Consider the following 19139-nt stretch of genomic DNA (forward strand, 5'->3'; position numbering starts at 1 on the left):
TCTTTTTGTACACCTGTTGCTGTAACGTTGCATTATTTGGATCAGTGGCCAGTTGTTTTTCTAGTCTCATTAAATCTTCTTCTAAAACTTTGCTAGTCATGCGTCTTTCATTAGCTTTTTGTTTGCCGTAGTCAATCGAAAAACATCTTAACTTTATTTTTACAATAATCCCACATCATTTGTTTGTTCTCGATCGACGAGGCATTTAGGCCATCTTCGATATTCTTAATAATCTGATTAACACTGTCTACATAAGCTTTATCATACAATAGTTATTAAATTTCCAGTATGATGAACCCTTATCCTGTTGGGTCACACACATGTCCATCATGACTGCTCTGTGGTCACTACATGGAAAGGACCAAATCTCACAGCTGGTACTTTTATCAAATAACAAATCATTAACAAAGATATAGTCCAGTCTTCTAGCAATGAATGGATTCTTTTTGGACCAGGTGTACTCTCTTTCAACACCATGAAATGTTCTCCATATATCAACAAGGTCATGTTCATTCAAAATATTATTCAAAATTGTCATTTCTGTGCTGTCGTGGTCCCTTCCCGCTATATTATCGAGAGAGTTGTTAAGGGTCGTATTAAAATCTCCAGCAACCAGTACATGTTCAAAATCAGTACAATATTTTTGTATCATGTTCGATACTTGGGAGAGAAACAGCTTTTTACATGTCACAGCATTTGTGGCATAAATGTTGAAACAAATTTTTCATTTTGAGACGTAAATCGTACACCGATAATACGGTCAGAAATATCAATGAACTCAATGTTTTTACAGTCAAAATGTTTAGATATAAGAATAACTTGCCCCTTACTGTGACGTGTGCTGGGATGGGCAAAAAGTTTATCACCCCACTCTTTCGTCCACAATTCAAAATCATCACTTGTTATATAGGTTTCTTGCATTAGTACAATGTCAATCTTTTTGACTTAAGAAATTGAAAAACAGTTCGTCGTACCGTTCGTTTCCTTAAACCTCGTGTATTGATGGTGAGCAGTCGTACCATAGGTGTCGGTGGAAGATAGTTCAGCTACAGTAACTATCCATTGTCTTTCCTTCTCCTCTGATCGTCCAAGCGACCATCGTCTTTGTGAAGTTTGTCCGGCTTTGTCTTATCAGGTGGAGTAAGAACGTTCTTTCTCTTTCTAGCTGACCTTGTTGACACAGGTTGGCGTCGTAGACCACGCTCCCCAGTGTTCTCGGTGCTGGTCGACGTTGGACGCGATGAGCGCGTTCGTCTCCTCTGATAGGACCCATCAGAGAGCCCTGCTTCCTCTTGTGGGGGTTTTGCTTTTGCCCCTCTTCCAGTGTTTTCGTCTTCGCTGTCTTCCACATCTATAGGGCTTTCTACAGCTTCAGCAGCCTCGTCCGGATCACAGGAAGCCCAGTCACCGCTGTGCTCGTCTCCGCTGTGGCAATCATTGCCTGTTTCACGGGTAGATCTAGTCGAGTAAGGGCGGGAGGAAGGGTTGGAAGCTTCCCTTGCAGCCTTAAGTCCAGCACTTACTGACTGATCAATATCTTTTCTGCTTTCACGAGATGGAATAGTTTTATCGGCTCTGCACCTACTTTTTCGTGTGTCCTTTCTTTCCGCAAATGTAGCAGGTGATGCGGTGAGGGCATTCGTGGAATGCATGGTCCACGGCTTTGCAGGATTTGCAATTGATAGATTGACCGTCATGGAACACAGTCACTTCTATATCAATTAAAGAATCAGTGTCTGTAGGATCAGGTATACTGTAAGTGGAGTAGCGCGGAAACGGGTTAATGATCTTAGAGACGTAGCAAAATCTATGCCCCGAATACAGATTCTGAAAGGGTGAGTCAACATTCCTGTTCTTCTTTTGATGCCTCTTAACCTCTGTTAGCCTTTCAGCCCGAGAGTCCACCCACTGAGCTACTTCTTCATCAGACACACTATGTGGGATTCCATGAATTGAAATTCTGGTTTCAGCTTTCCTTAATCCTGTCTTTTGAAAGTCCAGGATACCGAAAGACCCTGTGCCGACGACGACGCGACCGACACTGATCGCTTTTAGCTTTAGCATCCAGGCATGAAAAGTTGATTACCCAGGTGCGTTTTTGGCTAAGGTACTGCGCCCCTAATATTTCGTCGGGTTTTATGGCATCCGTCATCTCGTTTCGCACCGTATTGTATAAAGCTTCAACTACATCGAACTCAGAAAGTTTAGGCATACCGACTGCGTCAATTTTGATCCAAAGGTTGGTGTCTTGGAGCCTTGAAATGTCGTCACGTTCACGAGCCGCCATCTTTGCTGTATGCGTAGCTCGCCCTCCCACTGGTTGCGAAAAGAAGCCACAAAACTCTCACAGGGAAGAAAACGGGTAACTTCAAGGCAGCGACGACAGTCAGTGATCACTTATAAAACTTAGGAATCAAAATAACTGGAAAATGTGCGGTTTTCACCGCTAATGAGCCACCAGAACGCATATTCTGGCGAGCTCAAGAAAAAAGAACGTCAGGTGACCTCACCTGACCTTTCACCTTCAGGTGAGGTAGCAGACTTTGCAGGTGTGGAGGACAGCGACCGTTCAGCAGTTTGTACATGGTTACTGCAGTGTGAAACTTGCGTCGAAACTGGAGAGATGGTAGAGACAGTTCTGTGTAGAGACTATTGTAGGAAGGGTATGGGATCCCAAAGTGACCACTGGTAAACCTGGCTGTTTGGTACTGAACAGATTCTAAAGTCCTTTGGTCACGTAAGGTGAGGCCAGCCAAGACAATGTCCGCGTACTCTAACGTAGGTCTTGTAATGGTGATGTACAGCCGGAGCAGTAAGTTTTGGGGAATTTTCCTTCTTAGGGCACATAACAGTCCTGAAGAACGTCTTGCTTTTGTAGAGATGACCTCGATGTGTTGTGACCAGGACAGGGTATTCGTGAGAGTGACGCCTAAGTGTTTGTGGCTGGTGACAACTTGCAGTACAGTTCCTCCTAGGGTCACAGGGGGAATCGGTTGTGGTAGAGTACGAGTTGTAATGAACATGACTTTGCACTCGTCTATGTTGGCTTCTAGTTTCCATGTAGAAAGCCAGGTCGATACAGTACTCAACTCTCGGTTCAGTGTTGCAACTACGCGATGAACAGAATGATGGGAGAATGACAGAGATGTGTCGTCGGCAAATAAGTTGCCCAGACATTGTGTACGGCTGGTGGCAAAGTCATTGATGTAAAGGATGAAAAGCGTTGGTCCTAGGACGTAACCTTGCGGTACTCCGGCTAATAGGGACTTCCATGCAGACGTTGCACCCTGGATGACCACTCGTTGTTGTCTGTCCGAGAGGTAACTGGAGAACCAGTCATGCATAAGTCCACTGATTCCATATGCTTTTAGTTTGGACAGAAGTCCTGCGTGCCAAACCTTATCAAAGGCTTTCTGAAGGTCTAGAAATACACAGCCCACTATTTCTCCTTTATCCATTGCATCAGTCCACTCCTCTACCAGTCGAGTCAGCTGGAGGGTTGTATTGCCAAGTGGTCGAAACCCGCTTTGGTTGTCAGTTAATATCCGGTTGACATGATCCGTTAAACGTTTGTTAACAAGTGTCTCTAGAACTTTTGAGACTGTGCTGAGCAAGGATATGGGCCTGTAGTTGTTTGTGAGGTGGCTTTGTGAATGGGTGTTACGTTAGCCTTTTTCCATTCTCACGATGGTCAAATTTGGGCCCAAATATTCCAGCCTTTTTATCGAACAGAATCATGTTCGATATGACGTCATTCGAATCGAATCATGTTCGATATGACGTCAATCGAACCGAACGTTCGTTCGATCCGGGGTTACCCGCGGTCACGTACAGTAAACCCGCGGCTTCAAGCCCGGTTTTACATGGGTGCCGCCTAACAGTAAAAAAATCCACATTTTCACAAATATAAACCGATTTCGGGACAGTAAATCTATGCCCTGTTTTATAGTGGATATGTAACATGTAACGAAGCTACTGCCGTTATCGTGTGTGACCTTGACGATTGTTATTGTTGTTTACGGGGATATAAGTTACTCCCTGCACTTACTCACACGACCTGACATGCGTGCAATCGTGGTATTTAAACCGCAAGAAAAACAAATTCAATTTACCTCAAAAACGTTTTAAATTGTAGGTAAGATAAAAATCTCGATTTGTGTCGGACGGATTTTTTAAAGATGGCGGCGTTCTGGAATTATCGGTCTTGGAAGTTGAAAAAGTGCATTTTTGGCGAATTTTTTAACCTTACCAACACTTTAACTTTGAAATAAAGAAAACTGTCCGACTCAAATCTTAAGTTTGTTATACTGATCTCTAAAATGCAAAAATATGGAATTTTCTGAGAGATTTGGGGTCGGTTTAAATCACTTGTTTTGTTATTGACGTCGATTGTTCTAGAATAAGCATTCTACACGTGGAGGGTGATTTCACACACATTTAAGCATTGTAATAAAAAAAAAAACATTTGAGGTATATGCAGTGCGGATTTTATCACATTTGGACAAGAGAGTCCCCGTAAAACTGTTCATTATTGCTTAACAAAATATTTACCGTTAAGACTGGCTCCACGGAAGCCGCGCGTGGAACCCCGGTAACCTGATACCCTTCCTTAGAATTGGAAACTTTACCCTAGAAATTGACCGCCGTGTCTGTAGGAACTTGGCCAAGAAGGAGAGATTTGTTGTACAGACGAGTTAGAGAAACTGATATCGGGTCGGCAACTAGGTGTAATAGCCTCGGAGTGATCTTGTCGTGACCACCTGACTTTCCGACTTGCAGGGTGCGCAGTTGTTGGCGTACCTCTTCCTCTGACAACTGAAGCGAGTCTAGAACAGATTCAGGAACAGTGGTAGGTTGGAACGTCGGGGTTGGATCGCTTCTGCCAGGAAGGTCTGTCTGTTTGATGAAGAAATCGTTCAGAGCATTGGCCTTCGCTTCCGGGGTTTCTAGTATTACCGAGTCGACTTGGAGGGCCGGGATGCCAGTTGAGGTCGTTCCTAGTGCAGATTTGGCATAAGTGAAGAACCGCCTGGTCTTGCCGGTCTCCACGTCATTCACGAGATCCTCAATGTATACTGTCTCCGCCCTTCTTGTGAGATTGGTCACAAGATTTCTTTGTCTTCTGTAAGTGGCCCAGGCGTCCTCAGTGTTCAGCCGTTTTGCCCTGGAGTGCAGGCGGTGTTTTCTACGGATAGCGGCTCGGATTTGTTTATTGGAGTATATCCACGGCTTAGCTGTGAGGAATATGCCGTTTGCATATGGCAATAAACATGCTGTACCAAGAGTCCCATATGTCATCCATAGAGTCGAAGATAAGATTTAAATCCCAGGGGGCTGTTGCGATGTCTTGATGAAGGGCCTCGATGTCAGCTTTGTCGTATAACCAGACTAGACGTTTACCGCTGTGCTGGCTTGCCTGTATGGTAAGCGCTGTGGCCGTTATTAGATGGTCGGAGTCGCCAAGAGGCGCTAGTGTGCCCGTCTGGTAACACTTTGCTGGATGAGAAGTCGCTATCAGATCAAGTAGGTTCCCTCCCCGAGTCGGTTCATGAAGCACCTGTTCCAGTCCATGATTCAAGAAGAGGTTTTCAAGTTGACGCCCCGGGTTGTCAGTCGTGTTGCTGGCTATAGCTAAGGTCCCAATTACGACGGTGCCCGTCGGGGATGTAGCCCCGGCTGGCCCCGGCCGGGTTCAGGAGTCGAGCGGGCATCGGCTGTCGTGGTCACAATTGAAAGTTTCCTTCAGTAGCATTTTGTTAGAAATTTTGTCACCCTCTTTGGTCGGTATCCGGCAGGCACCCGGCAGGTACCCAGCAGATTCTCTGACGATGTCTTGTATTGACCTATACGTAATGCAGAATTCACGTATTTGTTGTGATCATTTGATCTGTGAGGTCACACATTTTACCCGGGTTTACGAAGTACACACCTTTATTCTGTTCATCTGGTCTGTGACGTAAGAAATGTGTCCCGGTGGAATGCCGGCAACCGGAGGGGTACCTCTCGGTGTTCTCACGATGAGGTCACGGCGTCTTTTTGTCAGCGGGGCCCGGGTAGAATTTAACTCAGAATTAAATTCTTATCGGGGCCCCGACGGGCCAAAAAATAGCCCGGTAGCCGCAGGGTGCCCCGCGGGGCCACGTCGGGGTCCCGCCCGAAAGTGGTAAAAAACAGCCCGGGAACTACCCGCCAGGGCCCCTTTTCCCAATTGGGACCTTAGCTTAACCAGTTGCTGTTCTTAGCGTTGAAGTCTCCAAGAATGACTTTAATAGACTGTGTTTGGTTCGTAGCTAGTCGCACTTGACCTTCAAAAGAGTCGAAGAAAGTGTCATCCGCCGAATGTACAGTTGATTAGAAGACTCGTGTTGGCCTTTGTAATTTCACACCATATAGATTCTAACTCATCAGTTTCCAGATCACAACGTCTTGTATTGTACAGGTAATCACTGACATAAATCATAACGCCACCTCCGCGTCTGTTTCGGTCTTTGCGGTGCGCCTGGTATCCTTCCAGTGCAATGTCGCTGTCAGCTATTTCATCGCTTAACCAAGTCTCAGTTATGCATTAAATGCCAAATTGCATGGTACATGATAAGGATCTGAGTTCATCTATCTTAGGAAGTAAGCTCCGAGCGTTGAGGTGTGCTATTGTCAGTAGGTTTTTGGAGTTTGAATTCAGGAGAGTTTCGGACATGTCTGACGCAGGGTCACACGTTGTGTTATGGCTCAGTGTGGGATTCATCTGCATAGTCAGGTCGAGATGAGTAGCTTGTGTTGGCACATTGTTAGTTCCTATTCGCAAGGACAGAGCGACTAGGAGCAAAAACCAAATCAATTTCAGAATGTGGTCGAGCATTATGTCAGTTACTTGGCACCTTTCCTCCCCCTTTTCCGCGAGGACGGGGCACTTTTGGTCTTATAGGTCACTTCGCGGTTACCAGAAAGGGGGGACACTTTGCCTGTCCCCTTTGCCGTCTTGCCTGCCTCTTTCTTGATCTTTTTGTCGGGTCGTCGTGTTGTATTGGAGTCTTCCGACTCACTTGGGCTTGACTCACTTGGGCTTGACAGAGGTCGTTTGATGGCGCTCTCATCTTCTGACGAGTACTCAGAGATGTGATCGCCAGATTCATCCAGTTTGAGGGAAAGACCATCGGCTGACTGGGCGATTTCCGTATCCTCTGTATCGGACATCCACTTGCTACCCCCCTCTTCTGGAAGAGGTGTAGACTCAGGGTGCCCTTCAACAGCTTGGGGAGGGTCTGTGCTTCATCAGGAAGGTCGGTTGTCGTAGGTGCCGCCTTGCTGACCTTTGTTTTGGCTGGTGAGTTAGATTTCACCACATGTTCACGTGGAGGCTTCGTCCCGGGTTTAGGGGAAGTCTGCTGCGCAGTGTCCCCAGCACCTGGGAGAGCTTTGGTGAAGTACGGCAACTTGGGTAACATACCCTCCTCTTCATTGGCACCCATCGAAACCTCGTTCTCGTTCTCTTTCGCTCCTTCCAGATCTTGTTCCTCCCCGCCATCAGCCTCGGCAGGCCGAGCCGCATCCCCGGACTTGGCAGTGGAGGAGGTCTCAGTGGGACTTGTTTCTGCTGGGCCACTGGACTTAGTGTGTTCAGAAGTAGTGCTTGCGGTTACAGCTTTCGCCCACGACGTTCCCATGCTCAACCTGTTGGCAAAGCTGAGCTGACACGTCCTGCCAGCGTGGCCTGTTTCTCTGCAGATATTGCATTTTATCTCGTTAACACACACACATCCGCCTTATGCCCTATTTCGCAACATTTGTTGCATTTTACAGCTGTGCAGTCAGCAACAAAGTGTTCCTCGCTGCCACATCTATGGCACAGCTTCGGCTGGCCAGAATACCGTATGCCTATCAGATCGTTCCCTATACGGAAGGAGCCAGGTATGTGTTCCTTGAGCTTGATACGGTATTGCCGGGTGCCTGATAGAATTTCTGGGAAGCCTAGGTTAGCATACGTCAGGAGTCTGGACGCATCTATGGTCCCATACGCTTGGAGACGGTGACGAACGTAATTGTCATCCATGTCCATTGGAATGCCGATGGCAGTGACCACAGTAAAGTTCTTCCAAAACAGTTCGCAGTCCACTGCTGTATCAAGTGCCAGCGTAGGTGCGACTTTGGCTAAAGCCGCCTGCGAGGTGAACATTACTTCACAAACCCCCTTGCCTTTGTTCTGGATGCCTTTAATGTCCCCTCGTTGTGCCCCATGTTTTTGCACAAGTTCGAGGACATCCTTGAACTGAATGGTGTCTTTGCTCAGAAAGCGCAGACCTACAATCTTGTCACGGTGTTGTTTTGACTGAACCGGCATTGTGTGCAGTAGTGAACGGTCCCGTGTGCTTCGACCTGCTAACAGGGGGCACCTTTGTGTTGAAGAATTGTGCCCAGGTACTTGCAGTCCCTCTGACCTTACTGTTTAACAAATCTGTTAGCGCAGGTGTTGTTCCGTCGTGCTGGAAAGACGCACACGTATCACCTGTTTATAAGAAGGGTGACAGGCAAGATGTATCTAATTATCAGCCGGTTTCTTTATTGTATATTGTAAGGTCATGGAGAGATGCATGTATGATATGGTATTCCCAATTCTGCATGATTCGATTCACGATCTGCAACATGGATTTATAAAGGGGCGTTCAACTGCCACACAGCTACTTGAGGTTTACCACAGTGTAGGCTCCATCCTTCATCGTGGCGGGCAAGTCGATATGCTCTTTTTGGACTTTGCTAAGGCGTTCGACTCTGTTCCGCATTTATTTATTTATTTTATTCACATTTATTTTCCGAGGATGAGGCAAAAAGTTATAAAACTTATCTCAGCCCTCTCCTCACACATAAAAGGATACAATAAAACAAAGTAATAATAATAATAAGAAATGACAAGGGTACATAGTAGGCTGGTGTACAAATCAAAATGAATCAACTAAATCAAACAAAACGTCCTGTCTGCAAAATAAAGTTGAAAACCACATCAAATATGTTACAGTTGTTGACAAACGACAATGAGGGGTTACCCCTGAGAATGGTTGAACATAAAGTGTTGTCGGTGACGTTGTTTGTGTCAAATGGCAGAATGTTAGTTAGAGATGATAACATGTCAATGCGTTCGTCAGTGTACAGTGGGCAGTGTAGGAAGTAGTGTACAGCTGTTTCGTTGAAGTGACCACATTTGCACGCAGGACTGGGCACACATTGATGTTGGAACAGGTGAAAGTTTAACTGACTGCGGTTGAGTCTGAGTCTGGTAAGGTGGATAGCTGGGTTTCTCGGACCGTGGGAGAAGTGAGGTTGAGTGTGAGGGCTGTGATAAAACGTCTCCAACTCTTTTTTAAAGATGGCAATTGATGTTGATGCTCGTGTAGTTAATGGCAAGTTATTCCAGGAAACAATGGAAGTAGGCAGAAAAGATCTTTTGAATTTCTCAGTTCTAGCAGGAATTAAGACGTAATTCTGATCAGTACGGAGACTGTAGGGGGTGGAGTCACGGGTTTGTAGTGGTACCAATTCCTGTAAGTATTTTGGTGCTAATTCTTTGATAATTTTATAAAAGTTTACAAGTTTATGCTTTTGACGCCTACATGACATGGTTTCCCAGCCAACCTCAGACAAGATGCTATTACTATTTGTTCCTCTCATTGCGCCAGTACATATCCGAGCTGCATTGAGTTGAACAGATTCAATTAAGTCAGAGTCTTTACCAGTTAATCCGTCCCAAACAACGTCGGCATACTCCAGTAATGGCCTTATCATTACTTTATTATAAGGTTTCAAGAGTTTTCGTGGAACAAAGGATACTATTCTTTTAAAAGGTTAATCCGTTTCATCGCGGTAGCAGTTATAATTGAAACATGTAATGACCATGATAGATTAGGGGTAAGATGTAGGCCGAGGTGTTTGTGGGAAGGGACTTCCATTAACTGAACTCCTTTAAAATACAATGGTGGGTGGGCAATTTTTATACGTTTGGATGAAAATGTAATAAGTTCAGTTTTGAGTGGGTTAAAGGTCACCAGCCATTGGTCTGCCCAGTTTTCCACTATTTTGAGGTCATGATTTAGTCTATCAGCTGAAATAACAGGATCTCTAACAACTTCGGTCAGTGAAGTATCGTCGGCGAATAGACGGCCGTCTGTTACCAAGTCATCCACTAAATCCTTAATAAAAACGAGAAAAAGCAACGGGCCTAAGAGCGAGCCCTGTGGCACGCCCGCATCAACAGGCGCCCAATCAGAACAGGTGCCGTTAATCACGACACGCTGTTGTCGGTCGTTTAAGTAAGAAGAGATCCAAGCTAGAAGAGATCCGGTTATTCCTAGTTGCTCTAATTTGAAAATTAACCCCGCGTGCCAGACTTTATCAAACGCTTTGGATATATCTAGGAAGACAGCGCGTGTATCAAGTCCTTTGTCAAGTGCAAGATGCACATTGTGAGTTAGATATGTCAATGAATTTATTGTGGAGTCCCCAGGGGAAAACCCAGAGTTCCGATCAGTAAGCAGATTGTTTTCAAGGAGGTAAGAAGACAGTGGCATGTAAACAATTCTTTCAAAGACTTTCGATATACAACATAGAAGAGAAATAGGCCTGTAATTTATCTTGTCTTGTTTGTCGCCTTTCTTGTGAATTGGAACTACGTGAGATCGCTTCCAAATTGTTGGAAAACAACCACCTTGAACTGATAAGTTAAACAAGTTGGACAATGGTTCAGCCAAGGATGGGGCAATGTGTTTAAGCAGTCTATTACCTATACCGTCAGGCCCTGTGGCCTTACTTATGTCAAGGTTACACAGGACTTGATAAACTTCGGCTGGAGAACAAGTAATACAATCAAGAGTACACTCAGTCCTGGGTACAAATTGGGGAAGAGAGGCACCCATTGTGTTTAGGTATGTTTGTGACGCAAAGTACTGATTGAAAGTATCAGCTTTGGCCTTATCGTCGGATATAACACATCCATTGTCAATCAAAGATGGTATTGTATGATCAATTTTGCCGAGAAAAATTTCTTTGGAGACTGACCACCACTTCTTAGGATTTGTAGTCGGGTTTGCGAGATCGAGACACCGGCTGAGTCGATAGTTTAACTTGGCTTTCCTGATCAAATTTGTGCAGGAATTGCGGATGTGTTTAAATGTAGTAAACAGAGTTGGACTTTTCGTCCTTTTGTACTTCCGATAGATTCGCTTCTTTTTCCGCATTTACTGTTGCTTCATAAGCTACAGATGTATGGGTTTAATGGTAATCTCCTGTCTTGGTTCGACTCGTACCTTGCTAGCCGAAGGCAGCGTGTGGAAGTCGAAGGTCGTCACTCCGAGTGGCTCCCTGTTACCTCTGGTGTCCCTCAGGGCTCAATTTTATGGCCAATGTTATTCTTACTATATATCAATGATCTACCTAGCACTGCTAAACACTCCATTGTAGCGTTGTTTGCAGATGACTCTAAATGCTTCAGAGAAATTTGTAACACTGATGACTGTTATAAGTTACAGAATGACATTTCTTTCATGCATGAGTGGAGTCTTCAGTGGGGAATGTCTTTCCACCCAACTAAGTGTATGGTTCTCCGGTTAACTCGCTCAAAGAGCCCATTAACTTTCACCTACCACATGTCAGATGTCGCCCTAGATACAGTTAATAGCATGAATGACTTGGGAGTTCTAGCCCAATCTGACCTGTTGTGGAAAAGTCATATTGTGAAAATCGTGGCGAAAGCCAATTCTATGATCGGCTTCATTATACGCACAGTTGGTTACGAATCCAGTCTGATGGTACGTAAGTCCCTATATGTAACACTGGTTAGACCAGTGCTAGAATATTGCTGTCAGATATGGTCACCCCTGTCCCATAACCTCATGTCCCTGTTGGAGGGTGTGCAAAGGCGGGCAACCAGGTTTATTGTAAGTGCAGATGCAGGCGCTCGTGCCCTCGACTATAAGGGCAGATTACAGTATCTCAACATGTTACCGCTTTCGCACAGGAGAGAGATTGCTGACATTATGCTTTTTGTGAAGTCCTTGGCCAATGTATATGATTTACACATGCAGAACTATGTATCATTCTCCACTAGACTAATTAGGGGTAGTAGGGCTCACATGCTGATTCCCAGTCGTTGCAAAATTCCACTTTTGCAATGTCGTACATCCCCCGACTAGTGGCCGAATGGAATAAACTAGAAACGCCAGTTAGGGCCTTGGGGGTTGCAGCGACAAGTCAGTCTGACATTTTGCAATTCAAACAGTGTCTTGTCCAGTCAGTAATCAACAAGTTCCAGTACAACTTTGACACAGACAACATATGTACATGGTCTACGGCTTGCAGGTGTGGAACATGCATAGCGTTAAGACCGCGCTGACATTTACGTAGTATGATATTTGATTTATTACATGTCCATATTTTTGTATGTATATTTATGTATTGCTTTCATACTTTATTTAAATCCAATGCTGTTTTATACTGTTTTTATTGATGTAATTAGGGGAGGGAGCTGGTAAAGGTGACCCACCTGTTCTCCCCCCCCCTCCATGCATGTGCTGGTAAATTTTAATAAACAAATAAACAAATTCCTATCTTGTAACATCATGCAAATTTGGTCCTGATTTTTATAAGTGTTATCTTATTATGTTAATCTTCACTTAAACTACCTACAAATGATGATCGTCCGTATTACTTGAGTGTCCAAGTTTAAAGTTGGTGAAAACTACAAAGCTATGGTTTCGATATGGCTGCAGTTAAATGGATGGAGAGGTACCTCTCACAACGCTTGCGGTGTGTTTACTACAATGGCCGTAACTCTTTCTTCAGGGATATCACATGTTGAGTACCTCAAGGGAGCTGGCTTGGACCCCTTCTTTTCGGTATATTCACAAATGATCTTCCTCTAGCCACAAAGGGGGCTGCCTCAGTTATGTATACAGATGATACTTCCGCTTACACATGTGCACCGTCAATCTCTACAATTAACTCCACCTTGCAGAAGGAGATACAACACATAAGTGACTGGATCTTAATGAACAGGTTGTTTCTCAATGCAGGCAAAACAAAATCAATGGTAGTTGGAAGTAAACCAAAAATAAAAAAGAACCTAGTACTCACCTTATATTCTAATGGCCAAGTCATCCAGCAAGTAAAGGAAACAAAACTCCTAGGCATTACTCTTGATGAGTGCCTCACTTGGGACAATCATACAAAAGCTACTTCAAAGAAGATGGTCTGTGCATTGGGAATGATAAGGAAATGTGCCACCTACCTGGACTCTTCATTACTTAAGCTGCTAGTAGACTGCCTCACACTGTCACACGTTGACTACTGCTCGCCAGTTTGGTCCTCCACTTCACAAAAATGTTCAACTACTACAAGTCATGAAAAACAAAGCAGCTCGTCTGGTTCTACATTGTGACTTCAAAACCCCAGTACAGCAGCTCCATGCGTCTCTGTCATGGCAGACTGCCAAGGAAATGATTCTTATAAACACTGTCTCTCAGCTACAGAGGTTCATTACTACACATCAACCAGAGGTACTCAACAAACAGTTATGTCCTGTATCCTACCACCACAAGAAGACTTTCATCTATAGATCTTTAACAGTTTGGAATACTTTGCCACATGAGGTACAAGCAGCAACTAAGAGTAGGTTTAGGCAGGAGTTGTTAGAGCACATGCGTACATAGGCACATGTTGATATGTTACTTTCAAATGTTAAGTTAAATGTTGTATGTAAATAATGTTGTAATTTCGATGTAGTGTATTTGTACTATTGTTGTGTATTGGTATTACTTTAACTCCAGGAAGATTAGCTACATACTTGATTTTGTACCAATGTCTTGTGTGTCGCTAATGGAGTTTAATGATGCACATAAATAAAACACATAAAGTTAGTTAAAGAGTGCCAAGCGAAAAATAGTAAATTGTGCGATAGGATGTAAAGTGTCAAAGTAGTAAAAAGTTATCGATAACTAGACAAATTATCACAAAATTGTTGGCCGTCACGCGATCGGTCGGAATTCAGGATTTTTAGTGATGCAGTTTGTAAATGCTATAAAGGATTCTGTGTGTAGAAGTTGTCGCTACTATTATGTAGCGAACAAAATGTGTTTGCTCCTTGCCTAGATTAAAAACGAGTGATGTATGCATGATCTAATGCCAGGATTCCTTACACTTGTTTTTTTTTTCAAATCCAGGTTAATCAATAAGGTACCATGTGACTGCCAAATCCGTTGGCACTGGGACTACTATTCCACGAAAGATTGGTCTAAAAAACAACAGCAGCAGCTGGATAGTTTGAAGAGATACCAGAGGCGGTAGGTGTACATGATGACATATTTGCTGTAGGCAATCTGTATCGGTATAACCGGGATAACTGCATCGCAAAACAACAACATATCGTAGCCACGTGGTGTGGCAGCAGCATATTGCCTTTCAATGAAAGGCAACACCAACATTTATAAATAACCATACACTAGAAAATATTGAAAGTGAAACTGTTTATCAGTCGTTTATTTTCATCTTCATCTTTTAGAAAATAAAAAATTACCCATCGACTAGTTTCTTCTTTAAACCTTTTGATTTTAGCCCTTGCCAATTGTAAAAAAATGATGTACAAAGGCAAAACACACACACACACACACACACACACACACACACACACACACACACACACACACACACAAATGATTAGACACAAGCTGACCTGTGAAGGCATCTAAGATTTGGACATATGTCGTTGCTGCTGGGGCAATTAAATGTATTCTTTTTTCGTCGTTTTCTTACTAAATTAGTACGTCCAGGGGTATTCCTTAAACCGTTTATCTCGATGTTTAGAAGATGAGATAAAAAAAATACATATGGCGACAACACTGCTGCAGTACCGTTAAAATGCCCATAACTGATCTTGATCTTAAGCTACAGCCCCACATCTTCAATTCTGACAACAAAATAGGCAATCATCATTTGTGATACACAAACTATTTCACTTTACACAAATTTACAATTTTAATCTTATAATTAGTTTTCAGGCCGGTTTCTAACAAAAAATGTACATTTTTTGCTTCTGAAGCTCTGTTAGTAGAAATTCTTCGATCAGTGACTGTTTTTTGTAAGGTAAATGACGTACCTCCAAATTTTTGGTGTCGACTGTACACCTTGATCACGGAGTGACCTAGTCTCGCGAGAACACGAGACTACTGTTAACTCTACGTGACTGATGAACCTCTTTAACGATATTCTGGAGCTCTGTTATTAAACTATTAAATTTTAATTTTAGAATTAATATTCGGATACCTTGGACACTCAACCAGAGAACGTCCTTTACAATTTCGGTACATTCCAATACGAAAGTGTGTTGAAAAAGAACTTCGTTGCTATTTTAGGACAAAAAAATGTAGCTCCTTTGCATTGGTATTAAAACAAATGACCCGATGACACATCATTCTCGAAGTCGGGGCCTACTCCCCAGGAGGTAGTTAGTACAGTTAACACCGACCTGCAGATTGTGTCAACTTGGTTCAACGACTGGAGTCTCCAGGTTCACCCCGACAAATGCAAGTTATTTGCATTAAGTTACCACAGAACAGAGTGCAGCTCCCCCCTATCTACATCTCGTGGCAGATCGTTGAACAGGTACCCGCCTACACACACCTGGGTCTTACTGTGCACCAGTCCCTCACTACAAAATGGGATGATGGTCTAAATGAGAAAGGACTCAAACTTAGCTATGACAAGACAGAGTACATGGCTGTTGGCAAGGACCTGGTAACTCGTGACCTGGACGTTAATGGTCACGCCATCAAACCTGTTGATACGTTCACATATCTTGGAAGCACTGTTAATAACGCTGCCACCATTGACACAGAAATCAACAACAGAATAGCCAAATTTTCCAAAAACACTGGTGCGCTATACCCTCTGTTGAGAGATCGTAATATCCCAACAGAAGTGAGAGTCCACATTTACACTAGCATACTAAAGCCAATTTTGACATACGGCTGTGAAACATGGACGCTCACTGAAAGACGGAGAAGCATTCTCCAGGCAGCAGAAATGAGGGTATTACGGTTGATATATGGAGTCACAAAAAGAGACCACATAAGAAACACCACCATCAGAGCTTCCCTAAAGGTTGAGCCAATCATCAACTATGTGGAAAAAAGCCAATTAAGGTGGTTTGGTCATGTGAAAAGAATGGCAGCCACGAGGGGCGTGAAACGTATTCTGGAGTGGAAACCTCCTGGAAAAAGACCCCTCGGCAGACCCAGGATGAGATGGACTGACGGTCTGAAGAAAATCCTGGCCAAAAGAACAAACATTTCCTTTGAAGAAGCCGAAAAGCTGTGCGGAAACCGCACAGCTTGGAGAAGTCTGATTGGGACTCTCAACTGACAGACCAGTATGGTCTACAGGCAATCGGGTGAGAAGGTGAGAAGTCCCTACGCTGGACAGAACACGCCCAACTTGCCTCCAACCAGGCCAGGAGGACAATGGGACTCCTGTGGAAGCTACGTGGTAAATTCTCCCAAAAAGCCCTGGAACTGGTCTATTTCACGCTTATTCGTCCTAAGCTGGAATATGCCTCCATCCTACTTACCAATATCGTTGCTGCGGCATCCAAGATCCTGGAGCGAGTGGAAAACCACGTTGGCATCTCGTTTCGGGTTCTGCTGCGCGCACACCCTACTCAGAGATCCTCCACCAGCTCAGGTGGGATAGTCTAGCGACCAGGAGGGACTACCATCGGCTAGTTACCATGTACAAACTTGTCAACGGCCCCGTCCCAGCTCACCTCGAGCAACTAATCCCGACTACCCGAGTCGCAAACAGCCGATCCCAGCGACGACTGTGGAACGCTCATCACCTTCACATCCTCCGGTGCAGAACAAACGTCTACAGAGACAGTTCCCTTTTGTACACCTCCCGACTGTGGAACCGCTTACCCAGCGAGGTCACAGGGTCGGCCACCATCTCCATATTCAAGGCAAAATGCAAACACCACCTCTTATCCTGACTACTCAAACACCAATTGAAAATAAAAATCCTCCAACCGTTCCATTTCAACTTTGATCATTTTATCGATTCGTATTGTACATATATTGTATTGCTTCTGTATTGATTGAATTTGTATGTACTTTGTATGTATATTGCTATTGTTTAATATTGAATTGAATTTGTACGTACTAAGTAATATTGTATTTTGATATGCCTTGTATTTATGCACTTATGCGTCAGTGGTAGCCGCTACCAGCCTTGTTGCTGCCTGGTTGCCACTTGTTATGCACTGTTGCATTTAAACAAACAAACAAGCAAACAAACAAAATTTAGTATGAGCCTGCCTCGGACACATACTTAAAGAATACCGATCATACATTTGACATACACCCCTTAAAATTTGTGTAAAATGAGACTTTTCCCCTATTTTCCACATTTCTACAACTTTTTCAAACATTTATTTCATTTATTCATTTATTTCGAAACCTTTTAGCCCCGAAGGGCTAATCTTCCAAGGCTCAAACAATTAAAATGACATAATCACAACATAGTAGAAACATTTAAAAATACATACATACATACATGTACACCACATCAACAATAAATACACATAGATATTAACAATTTAAAAGTAGCGAGCAAGGGTCAAGGATCAGGTGACACTACTACTGTTTGAAACGGCTTTCTTAAAACTGATAACATCGCACAGTGTCTTAACGTCAGATGGTAGATCGTTCCAGAGCACGACTGCACGGTACAGGAATGAGCGTTTTCTGCTATTGGACTTAGGTATTGGTAATCTAAAGTTATGTGCGGAAGATCTGGTATTATGACTGTGAGATGCATGAACAGGCAAAATGGAGCTACTTTAACATTTTGTATATTGGACATTTTTTGCTATTTTTGACTATGGCCCCTGTGTATAAATACTAAAACAAAGTGACCTGGAATTAGGTATGGAGGACCCTTGGACACTTTAGCCAAGAGAAATTTGTTCACAACACAAATGGGCGTTTTTTTATTTTAAGACAAGATGCAATTTCTTTATCCTCTGTCTTAAAAATAAAACCAAATGACCTAAACATTTGGTATGGAGGATCCTTGAACACGTGTCGAAAGAATGGTTTTTCGCAACTTTGGTATACATCCCTGTAAGATCTTATAAAATATGATTTTTGTATTTTCAGTCAAAAATAGACTTTGACTATCCCTTATTATATCTGAGGGTCGTTGAGGACTAAGTAATGGTGCTCTAACGACCATCAACTAGGTCAAGGGATAGTTGACGTGAGGTGAGACAAAAATGTACTTATTTTTTCTCACCCCTGCCCTTGGGAACATGCAAAATGGTGTAAAATCATAATTTTTCTATTTTTAGACAGAAATGTAATTTTTGGCGCTGTGCCTTAATATCAAAACTAAATTACCTGACATTTTGTATGGGGACATCTTGTAAACAACCCCACAGGAGGTTAATCACTGTTTTGGCAAATATGAACAGTCCATATTGCAATGGGAAGAAAGATTGACTGAAATATGTTTCATTTGCTCGTGAGCAAATGCTTTCTTTTGTTCTTCTTGTATTATTGAAAATGTGTACAAATATAAGATTTGTATTTTGCTACACTTTCGTTTTTTTCGTTTTTTTTAGACAAATGGATGCAAACTACGTCTTCAATCAGGTACATGGCATGTCTCCCATTAGTTACCCAGCTCATGGTGTTAGCATTCGACCTCTTCAGGCAACAAAGTTGGAAGGTAACATGCATTTCATTTTGTTCAAGGACGTTATTGTAGTTTGAGTTGTATCTAAGAAAGACTCAATATGAAAGTAACTACTAACCAACGTTCTCGAAAAATGTAAATAGATCATCGTAACTGGATGTTAGTCCTGTCACTACAATATATTCGATTGTTTCAACGTAAAAATAGATATTTTATACAAATGAAGATTTAAAAGCGTTTTTATCATTCAATTTTTTGAAATATTTCTTAACCACAGGTATTAAGATTGAATGGTTTGATATCAAAGACATTGATAAGAAAGAAGAATTTAAGGTAAGTCAATTGCTGTTAAACGTTGGCTGAAAATATATATAATATAATATATAATATAATATAATATATATAATGAATATATA

At 43.0% G+C, this 19139-nt stretch overlaps 1 protein-coding gene across 1 annotated transcript in view; it reads left to right on the plus strand.

The window, feature by feature from the left end:
- The first annotated feature begins 13623 nt into the window (after positions 1 to 13623).
- LOC109463753 (beta-1,4 N-acetylgalactosaminyltransferase 2-like) overlaps positions 13624 to 19139 on the plus strand; it is a 20137-nt gene continuing 14621 nt past the window's right edge. Inside the window, exons 1-3 of the mRNA XM_019760599.1 lie at positions 13624 to 13628; positions 14199 to 14318; positions 18650 to 18756. Coding sequence (XP_019616158.1) covers positions 13624 to 13628; positions 14199 to 14318; positions 18650 to 18756 — 232 coding nt within the window. The remainder of the gene's footprint in view (positions 13629 to 14198; positions 14319 to 18649; positions 18757 to 19139) is intronic.

The sequence above is a fragment of the Branchiostoma belcheri genome, unplaced genomic scaffold (assembly GCF_001625305.1).
Source record: "Branchiostoma belcheri isolate BF01 breed outbred unplaced genomic scaffold, Haploidv18h27 scaffold13, whole genome shotgun sequence".
Lineage (NCBI taxonomy): Eukaryota > Metazoa > Chordata > Leptocardii > Amphioxiformes > Branchiostomatidae > Branchiostoma > Branchiostoma belcheri.